At 34.6% G+C, this 11,284-nt stretch overlaps 1 protein-coding gene and 1 long non-coding RNA gene across 2 annotated transcripts; both read right to left on the bottom strand.

Moving 5' to 3' along the window:
• Positions 1 to 1,926: 1,926 nt before the first annotated feature.
• On the bottom strand, positions 1,927 to 4,611 carry LOC114311937 (putative 2-carboxy-D-arabinitol-1-phosphatase). Its single transcript, XM_082890069.1, has 8 exons — positions 4,570 to 4,611; positions 4,444 to 4,511; positions 4,237 to 4,297; positions 3,660 to 3,730; positions 3,015 to 3,120; positions 2,660 to 2,876; positions 2,437 to 2,555; positions 1,927 to 2,083 (listed from the first exon to the last, which is right to left on the bottom strand). The coding sequence occupies exons 1-8, from the start codon at positions 4,609 to 4,611 to the stop codon at positions 1,979 to 1,981; spliced, it is 789 nt and encodes a 262-aa protein (XP_082746195.1). The 3' UTR covers positions 1,927 to 1,978.
• A 529-nt stretch (positions 4,612 to 5,140) lies between these two features.
• On the bottom strand, positions 5,141 to 5,923 carry LOC145788919 (uncharacterized). Its single transcript, XR_014343258.1, has 3 exons — positions 5,848 to 5,923; positions 5,654 to 5,742; positions 5,141 to 5,418 (listed from the first exon to the last, which is right to left on the bottom strand). It is a non-coding gene; the product is annotated as an uncharacterized LOC145788919 (long non-coding RNA).
• Positions 5,924 to 11,284: the final 5,361 nt, after the last annotated feature.

Below are 11,284 nucleotides of genomic sequence, written 5' to 3'. Positions count from 1 at the left end.
CGGTTCGTCAAAATCATTTATGAGTGAATAGGAAGTTGACGTTGTTTTCGGGTTCGTGGAATGGATATCTAAAGAATTAAATGTGGGTTTCCTTGTTAGGCTTGTCCCACATTGAAACTTTAAGAGAGCTTGTGTATGTATATAAGCTCTTGGTGTACTAATTTGGGTTGGTCCTCAAGGGGCATCCCAAGTTTGTAGAAGGGAAGAGTTATGGACAAAGTGAACCTTAGCCCAAACCACCACACGCGCGTTGGGCTTGAGTGTGGGTTGTGGGTCGAATCTTATATTAATTTTTTAAACAAAATTTATTTGAATTTTTTCCAATTTTTTTGCGAGAAAAATTAATTTAAATTTTGTGCTAATATAATTTGAATTCAAATTTTTGTCCATTTTTGTGCCTATTTTCATATTCGAATTCCACACAGGTTCAAATTGTTTTACAGTTATAAAACTGCCTAGAGAGATTCAAATCTGTCCAGCAGTTACCAGTAGCAGTTATCTATTTAAATCTGCCTCCAGATCTGTTTGAATTCAAACAGTGTCTGTTCAATTCAAAATTACACCTGTTCACTTCTAATTTGTACTTGTTGGTGTCTATTTGTTTTTGGCCTATAAATAGAAGGTTGTTCCAGTAATTTTTTGCATCCAAAAACAATCTGAAAATTTCTTTTTTGCAGTCCATTTTGCTCTTTCTTTGCATAATTCTTCATATTATTTTAGGAAAAAATTCAGAAAGGTTAGAACACAAGTTTTGTTCGCCAAACAAATTGTTTGGAGTGCTACTACAATTTGTGAAGATCATTGTATCTTGGGAGATAGACACCATTTATCCGTAAGCACCATAGCGGAGCGAATCTGTCTTAAGGACAGAGTGTCACACACTCAACTTGATCTTTTAATTATTTATTTGGTTCGGTAAAATAAATTCAGTAAGTAATTTATTTTTTATTTGTTTGATTTGTTTCAATTTATTTATTTTGTACAGAAGATTATTCCAATAATCTTAAGACACTGCTGGAAAATAGATTTTCAGTGGCGTTTAAAAAACGCCGCTATAAGTGTTAAAAACGCCGCAAATTCCTTTTGCGACACTTAGCACCAAACGTCGAGGACGCGGCCGTCGCTATAGCTTTGTGGCGTTTTAAAAACATTGTAATATTTTGCATAGGCGGCGTTTTTGAAAACGCCTCCAAATGTCTTAAATAACAGTACCATGACGTCGCTGCGATATTTAGCGACGTTTTTAAAACACCATCATATCTTGTTAAAAACATATGACTGTTAGATTTAGGGTTTAAGTGGCGTTTTGAAAAACGCCGTGATATCCTTTTTCATTTTTTTTTTTTTTGAAATTGTGCTAATTTTAAACCCATCAAGATATTCAGAGATTCTGAGACAGTTTTCAAACTGCTCTGCAAAAGAAAAACATTATTATAAATGCTTATAGTATGGTAATTTTGAAGAACTCAGTTGAACAGAAGCTAGTGTAAAAAGAAATTGTTAGAAATCATAGAAGAAAAAAGACTTATCATTAGAATAATGCTGGAACATAGTTTTCGCCCTAAATTACGTAGTTTTTCTTTTCTCTTTTAATATATTGATGAAATTGCTGTAGACTATGGACATAAACATTCTTGTCAAACTATGTACATTTGTACATCGTGTTTTTTTATTTGTAATGGAGGTTTTTTATTGCCAAACAGTATAGAACATGCAAGGTGTAATGTCATTATTACACTTTTTAATGACACACTTGCCTTATCGAAGTTGGAGAAATGTATGTTTGAATGAGGAGTGCATAGAAGATGGGGAATCTATGAATAGAATTGCCAGAATCAAGAAAACTACAGACCACAAATTCCACCATGTGCAAATGAAAAAGAAAGAAACTCACATTCATAATTTTGCTTACATAACCACAAAATAAATTAATATGAATGTCATACACAAAACCACTTGGCTCTCATTAAACATCATTTCATACCTCTGAGCCGCTTTGTGAGGATCCATGACAAACAAGAATTATCCGATTACTGGTTTTTCTGCCTCCAGAACTTCCAGCTGCAATAGGTGAATTTGGGGTCTGCATCAATTACAACAAAAATTATGTTCTGCACTACAGGGAAACTAAAGCCTATGCTAAGTGCTCACAGTAAATGGGTTCTTTACCCTAAAAATTTAGGCATTCAACATATACTAGACCACAACTCTAATGAACAAAATGCTTAATGATTAATACCAACCATTTTGTAGGTCAGAAAAAAAGATTCAATGTCATAATGTCATTACAGATATTGTTGATTGATTTAAGCAAATTGGATACAGAATTTGTCAGTTCATGAAGGGAATAGACAACTCAATGTCATTACTGCATTGAAATTATAAAGATAATGTTGGATCACCCTTTAAGTAATACTGAAGAATGAATAGGGATACCTGATTTAAGCGATTAAGACATATATATGGAGACCCACCCTCTAGTCGTGGGGTGAAATCCAGCACACTCACACCACAATTGCTCTGCAGTAAAATCCTGAAATACTCGGTGCCTAAGCCTAATAAATGGGAAGAAGCAATGAAGGAAAAGAGAAGAAACTACATTCACAATGACATATTAAAATTTCTGTCGGCAAGTCATAACAGAGAAAGTAGATAGTACCAATCGCTGTTGCAACGAGGGCCTGATTAACAGCATTGTGAGCAACCACAAGAACAGACCTGCTTTCATGAGTTAAGATTTTGGTCCAGCAGCTTCTAGCACGATCCCATAACTCCCTCACTAGATAATGACCATCAATATTAAAATTTGCCACATCAGTTTGCCACTGATGGAAAGCCGCACCAAACTTTGCTTTTCCCTCATGCTTTAGGAGACCCTTAAGTCAATAATGGAATCAGCAACCATTACTATACCATTTCTTTGGCATGTTACGTCTTCCTATCATTAAAAAATTATTGAAGCATATAATATAACTGCACATCTGATGGAAGAGATGTTGAGAAATTAAGCCAACTTGAAAGGAGTACAGGTCAATTTCCCTCGGATCAGAATCAGTAATAATCTCCTCCTTGCGAGCACTCCAAATGATTTCAGTTGTTCTCTCCGACCTATTCAGTGGACTGAAACAAACAAACCCATATGGTCAATTGACTGTGAAGAATATGAAAGAATAAATTCTTGATCATCACTCAAGAATCAACTCAATATGAATTTGGGTGTCATATAAAGAATGGATTGAACCATTCTGTTGTACATAGTATCAAAATTCACCAAAAAAAATTGAAGCCATCATCACCAAAAACAAATAATTTTTGGCTCCCATTTTCTAGAAATCAAACTGTAGCTCAAACTGCCCATTCTCTAACAGGGACCAATTCTTCATGCAACAGTAAAAGCTTCGGATGTCAAGTTTGACAATGCGGGTTTGAACCTAAGGGCAACCACTTTCTACAGATAATGCTAAAGGTTTGGTATCTACCAATCTAACTATTCTAGCACCCCACTTATCAAGTTATTCTCCAAAATCCTAATAAACAGCCCAAAATTATATAACATGTGTATTCACCCCAAGACCACCCCTAATTAACACAAAGTGAAATTAAACCTAAAAAAATCTAAAATAATGTAACCAATTAAATAAAAAATAAAAGCTGGACACCTGGAGAAGCAGACATCGAAGGAGTCATCGATGAGCATGAGGCGGGAAGTCTCGGCTAATACAAACAACAGCTAATACAGCTGTCCACATAGTTAGCAAATGATTATCTGAAGCACACCAATAAAAGCAGATCAACCACCTAAACCACAAATATATTGTGGTCTGGACCAGTTTTATAATACCAAAAGTACATACTCAGTAATAAATAAAGCTAAGAACAAATCTAAAGGTAATTACTGTGTTCTTTTACCTAAAATAATGAAAAATGCACGAAGATCATGTTAAGCATCAAAATTGGCGTTAAGACGATGAAAATCAAATTTGCTCAATTTTTAAGAAGAGTAGCAAATCCCCCATGACAAATTTCCACTAGTTGTACAAACAAAAGACATTTGTGGTTAACATTTGAGTATGTGTGATCATACAGAACTATAAGAAAAATGGCTACAATACAATCTAATTTTTATGGTGAAATGATCCATTGGAACAATAGAACAAAAACATTGTATGTGAGTGTGAATGTCAGTTTTGCCAATTTAAACTGCAACTCAGATGATAAGTTGCGACTGAACCTTACCTGTGTCACTATGGCATAGAGTGGTAGGGTGCTATAACTGTAGAGAACTTGAACAAATACCCTAAAAGGTCGAAATGATAATGTTATTGGAATTTTAACAGTAAATAAACATAACAAATACAAATCCCATAGCATCACAATAATTACACATCAAAATATCTGTAATAAGAAAGAATATCAAAGTGAAAATGGGGCAATGGTTCTCACCCTATAACGAGCCTGGGGATAATAAAACGGACATGTCCCATTATGCAGGAGTCAAAGCCATATTGCAACTACAGGCAATAAAAGCATATGAGATTAATATCCACACAGAAATTATTACTAGTTTACCAAAAGATGACAAGCAGCGATAGCATATATCATCTTACCCATATCCAAAAGAAAAATGCTATCTCAAAAGCATTTTGGAACAGTATGAAATGCATCAAGAAAACGACAATGGGGGGCCGATGGAACCAAAAATGATTATCTGAAGGTTGCACTACTAATTCCCCTTCAATTGCAATGTGTTTCTCTGCAACCTCGTGAGCTAACTAGGTGATTACATGCTCCAGCTTAGTTCCCACAGCAAGTAGAAGCTGAAAAGTAAATTTAAAAAAAAAATTTAATGAATAGAAGCGATGTAATAATAACTCAGATAAATGTAATATTAAGTTTCATATTATGTTCATTCATCTGTATGCATCTCAAATGAAATTTCAATGAGAGCAAAAGACAAATTTTGTACAAGGATCAATCTTGGAACAAGACTTACAAAACCCATTCAGTAGCAAACACTTAGAATTGACTTGTATTTAAACAGAACGCTTTCAATGGAGTACCCATTAGCCACTACAGCGTATTCTATGTGAAACCCACCGGCTACGGCAGAAAGAAAACATGTAGGATAAATACTTTCTACGAAGTGTTACAGCACAATAAACATATTAATAAAACAAAATAAAAACATGCTACTTCCTTTCAAGTAGAGAACCAAAGCATTGAATGGATCACAATAACCTCTTGTTAAACCCAAAACAAAGAAAAAAAGAAACTAATATCAAAGCAAAAAAGAAAATAATTAAATCACTCGACAACATTCGGCAACGTAATTTAAAAAGACTCATAGTAACTTTATATAGTAACATGCCATTAACGTTCAGCAACAAGAAGACGACCACAAATATCCATAAATACCAACTGCAATAAGCCAAATTAGATATTAAACAAGATGCAGATTAAAAATAAAAAGATTTTTTGTTTTTTGTTTTGAGACAATATCCCTAGATTACCCCTCCCAGCACTGGGTAGTGACAAACCAGCAGCTGCAAATGTTATCCTCTCTCTTTTCGAATATTGGCAATACACCCAGCGAACACAGAAGAATAAATAAGAAGCTATACAATTTGCACAGGAAATCCCAGCTATAGCTTGCCTTATACCAACGACTTTCTTAAAATCATCTTCCAAAGCACGGATCATATACTTGTGAAAATTGAACTTTGGATTTCCCCTGCAATGTGTCTACACAAGGAATAAATTCAACTTTAACACAAATGCCAGTGAAGTAACAATAAAAAAAAATCTGGAAATTTAAAGTCAGATACTAACAGGAAATTGGATACTTACCATGACAAAACCAAGTCTCAGTACAATATAGTCTGATTAGGTGACAAACCCATAAAATTGCTTTAAAAAGGAATGCTGAAAAGTACAATAAAAATTGTGTTACAGGAATGCCTTGCACATTTAGTCAAAATAATAGTCATTAGTAGTTTCAGATTATATAGCTTGTTATATCATTCCCGATATAATTGAGCCAAGTCCAATCTTTATTTCGAGTTTGCTAATCTTTCAAACAGAGCTTGAGCAGCCCACTATTCAGATCATTCAAAACTTGAATAGCAAGATAGTTTCCCCATCATTCTCCACCATGTTACTCTGTTGAAAACAAAAGGCAAAACATAAAAAAATGTATGAACCTATTGTAAGTTAGCATACATATGTCTGTGTTTGTCTATATGCGTGCATAAGAATAAGGGAATTCTGCACGTGAAAGGACACAGCTTGTTTGTCTGCTAAAAGGAAATCAATCTCCTCCGCCCTTTATTGAAATTACTATCAATGAAACCTTCTCAGAAAGCAAAAAAGCATGAAACCTCCACCATCTCTCTTTTCTGCCTTATCTTTTATTGCCAAGGCAACTTATTTTTCCTTAATGTGTTACTCATTCCATTTTGTCCTCCATCAAAGTAGACATAACAGTTAGATACTTACTTAGATTGTGTATCACAGTATCACCAAAAATAATAGTTTTGATATTTCAGATTCATATGAATATAAAATTCTGAAAACAAAATATTTTAAACATATTCATGCTCAGCATAGAGCATGAATTTGTTGACTAATAATTTTCCAAAGTAATGAAGATAGTAAACGACTACCTTGACCATATCGGAACTAGTGAAGATAATTTTCCAAAGTGACAGTTGTTCAAAGTTAAATTGACATTTTCAGCATATAACAATAGATTACTGATGTTGGAGAAGTGTGATGAACACTCTCTTACAGGCAAGAAATGCCAAAATGAGATTCCAAAAAAAGGCAAAATAATGGACTAGAGAGAGACAAAGTAGATCTGATATTACCATGTTAGCAGGTCGGAGAGAGAGAGAGAGAGAGAGAGAGAGAGAGAGAGAAAGAGAGAACATATATGATCGAAGAGAGAGCAGATCTGTATCTCTTCATCGTTGAGCTTCTACTCACTGTTTCCAATGATCCACATCTAACGCCACTTGCTTGTCCCGCGCATGATCAGAGACACTAACACCGCACTCGAAGCCCTAGATAAATCGATTCACCATTGCTGCGGCTCAATCTGATGAAAGAGAAGAGTTTTCTACACAAGGACTAGAAAGAATAAAGGAACAAAAACGAAAGGAGAAAACACAAAACAAAAGTAAAAAAAGTTGGAAATCAACTAAATCAAGAGAAAATAATTCCAAATCGTTAGTTTTAGCCATGAAATTTTATAGATCTTGTGTGAATGCAGCAAATCTATATCAGAAAACCCTAACTTTGAGCCCTAGATCGATTTAGATCATAGGGATTCAAACAATCTGGAAGGCCAGAAAACCCAAACCTTGAGCCCTAGATCGATTTAGATGATAGGGATTCGAACAATCAGGAAGATATACCCTCAAATCAAGAGTAGAACAAGATTTTTCGGATCAAACAGTCGAAGAATTAATGGAGATCGAAGATCCAACGCTTCGATTTCTCTCTCTTCCTAAAGTCACGCCTCTGTTCAATCAGGATAAAAGAATGCCATAGCCTTGAGTTGAGCCACTGTTTAAAAGAAATAACTGGCACACAAAACGAGATGGTCTAGTTTAATTCTTTTAGAATTTGAAAAATCTGGACAGATTTGATGACGCTTTTGAAAAACGTCATAAAAAAAAACGTCGTTGTATGTCCTTTTTCTTGTAGTGAGACAGATTCGAATTATTCTGTTTATACAGAATTTTTCGTTTGTTTCCTTTCTTCTTTCTTCTTCTTACAGAAATTTTTTCTGTGATTTTACAAAATAATATTCTTGTTGGAAAAATAAATAGTAGTAATATACTGTCTATTTTCTTTGACAACTAGTAGTAATATACTGGTGTCATTAAAAATTCAGAATATAGAATATTTATTTGTGAAATTTGTCAAAAATTAATTTTGGTTTTTAGAAATAATTTCTAAGTGTTCATTAATTAAAATTTTGTTTCAGTATTTTAATTATTGAAATGTTACAAAAATTTAATTTTCTCTGTGGAATTAATTTGGTTAAATAAAATTTTATTTTATTTTCAAATTAATTGAAACTAAAAGTTACAATTCTTGTTTCTTTTATTTTACAGATTTAATTCTGTGGTTTTAGTTTAAATTTTCTATGTAGTATAAAATTCTAATTATAATTTTGTTTTATAATTTAGAATTTATGGCTACAGAAACTGGTCAAACTAATGTTCAAACCAGCATTGGTATGGTGGCTACAATTGTGCTAACCCCTCTTTATGTTGGAACTGTGCCAGTGAATCATGGTAAAAAGCTAGAGAAGTTCTTAGGGACTGATTTTTGCAAAGGTAAAGGAAGATCAAGTACAAAGGTTGCACAAGCCAATATGACCAAAGTAGATATGTGAAGCCCCTGAAATTTGTATTCACTTTAAAAACCCTAATGATTGGATTATTTTCTTAAAGCCCATCGGTTACTTGAATTAATTCGAATCTTGTCGGTTAGCATTACTATTTTTATTTTATCAAAACAGGAATTACCCTAGCCGGAATAGGTTCCCTAACCTAATTTAATTCTACATAAGATACATGTAGTTAACTCCAAGTCCTCACTCTTTATTTAAATTCAAAACTTACCCAAAAACTAGTACTTGTACCTTGTACCTTGAAGTACCATCAATCATGTAATATATATATATATATATATATATATATGTATACACCTTGAGAAGTGTGTCCTAGAGCCTAAAATTGATAAAATTATAACCCCATCACACTTCCCCAAGGCCGGCCACCCTAGGGAGAAGAGAGGAGCCAATTTTCAAGATTTTTGATCATGATATTCTAGGAAAACCAAAACCTAGTACCATAGGCCTAGGATGATGTTCCCGATACTAGTTACCTTTCAACTAAAAAATCAACTGAATAATGTCTAATCCTATGATTTAGCACCTTAGTTACTCCTATCCCATTAGACTCCAAGCAAAATCCTAACCCTTCCATCCATTTTCAATTAGTGGGCCTTTAGGACATTTTACATCAAAAATTGCCTATATATACCAACCTCTCCTAGCTTGGAAAAGCACAAACACCACACCCACACACACACATTCAGCTAGAGAGAGGGAGGAGAGCAAGAAGAGAAGTCTAGAGGAGAAGAAGGAGGAAGAAGGGTGCCTTCTTGTCCAAAGTAGCAAGTAAGCCACAAACACAACCTTCTCTTTCATTTTCTTTTTTTCAATACATGTTTGTAAAGGTTCTAAATAATGTTTTCAGAACTGATATTACCACGTTCGTATGTTAAAAGTGCTAAGGGTTGAGTATTGATTCCATCTCTCTTGTATTTTTCCCATTTTGGTCCAAAACCATCTTTTTTTGTACCAATCTCTCAACTTTGCAAAGGCACTCCTTCAAACAAATTTTCTGAGTTAAATATATGATAGTTAGCATATTTTCTTCACAAAAGAAATGAAACTTTCCCTTGGTGGAATCCCTTTTTCATAAATCTTCTTGTTTTGGGCAAAGTACCCTAGAATCTGTTTTTGCAGCCCACTTCCAGAAATTCTAGAAAAATGTATAAAATAATTCTGGACCTCTATTTTATTTCAAAACCTTCCTTAAGGTGTTATCTTTCAACTAAAATTGGTTTCATCGAAAAACATTAAGCAGTTTGCAAGAAAATCAATTTTTCGTAACGGTCGACGGATCTGGACAGAATCTGGACAGCGCTGGAGTATTTTCTAAATAACTTAAAATCTGGAAAAGCGATCCCATTTCCAAAAAATGTTCTAGAAACTAGATTAAATCCTCTACGAACCATAAGAAGGCCAAGTCCGGTGAAGGATCTAAAATAGTCCTTTCATTTTAATCTTTATGTGATATTAAATCTGGAAATTTTGTTATGCATGGATGTTTTATGCCTTGTATTCATGAAAATGTTTATTAGTTCATGATCATATCCTGGCATGATATTGTATGTGTTACGTTATGTTCTTCATCTTCTTCACCTTATTGATACATGCTTGTGTGCATATTTTTATCTTGTGAAGTTGTCTAACCTTGATGTAAAATATTTAACTCAACGGGAAACCTAATGGGAGGGTATTGGGTTTTTGAGCACTTGAGTGGTGAAAAAAATGATAATATGTGATATATGGATTGTTGAGATGCGTTCCCTATTTGAAAGTTAAAGTCTTGCGCAAGTGTTTTTCGGAACCCTTGAACGGAGTGGTTGTATTCGGACCCTAGGTGATTTGGTGTAAGGAGGGATTCGAGCAAGGCCCTATTTTACCGTCTCTTTTGAGACCCTGCGGTTGGCGCTACATGGTACATAACCGTTGGTAGGCATCCGAGGTTAGGTCTGCAATAAAGCAGCAAAAGAGGGGGCATACCGAATAATCTGCGTCCGATTCTCGTGGTTGGGAGGACGAAATCTCTTTGGGGGATTTTTAGTTGCTAACAACCTAACTTAACCCTTTATTTATTTTTTTGAGTATTATGTTTTATTACTTGATGTTATAATGGTGATTGTGTATTGCACTGGGAAAAATGGGTAGGGTGTGTGTGTGTTTACTGGGCATTCAAAGCTCACGGCGTATCATGCCAGGTGACGAAGCGGAACTCATAGCTGGAGACGACAAGCCTAAAACTTTCGAAGACTTTTGGCTATCCTAGAAAAATTAGAAGTTTCTTTTTGGATGTTTTGTAAAGACTTATTTGGAGACTTAAGCTTTCTTCTAGAATGTAATGTAATGGAACCATCTTTTGAGTTATATATATTGTGACTGTTATGTATTTGTATTCTACGTATATGTATGAACCTTATCGTTGCTTATGAGACCTTGTGTCAATACCTTTTAAGATCTGTCAAAAGGGTAGTGCGCTGCCTAAGAAAGCTAGAATTAGAATGGAGGCTATTTTGACTCCTCCGGCGATCTGGGATCTTACTTGGTTATTGACCATAGGACTCATTAGTGACTCTCCCTTGACTACAACCAATAGTGTAGAATCGGGGCGTCACAGGATAAAACTTTCAATAGTGTAGATGTCATAAATCTTTCTGTAGTTGTTTCCGAGGCAAACCTTATCGGAAATCCTAAAGAATAGTGGGTGGACACTGGTGCTACTCGCCACATCTGTGCCGACAAAAAGATGTTCACATGTTATTCAGTGGTGGACAATGGTGAACAACTTTTTATGGGCAACTCTTCGACTGCTAAAGTTGAAGGACAAGAAAAGATTATTTTGAAGATGACATCTAGAAATGAACTTACTCTCAACAATGTGCT

Source organism: Camellia sinensis, chromosome 10, assembly GCF_055761805.1.
Source record: "Camellia sinensis isolate YWXY chromosome 10, ASM5576180v1, whole genome shotgun sequence".
Classification (NCBI taxonomy): domain Eukaryota; kingdom Viridiplantae; phylum Streptophyta; class Magnoliopsida; order Ericales; family Theaceae; genus Camellia; species Camellia sinensis.
The sequence above is the reverse complement of the archived record's forward strand: the minus strand, read 5'-3'. Positions and strand labels throughout refer to the sequence as shown.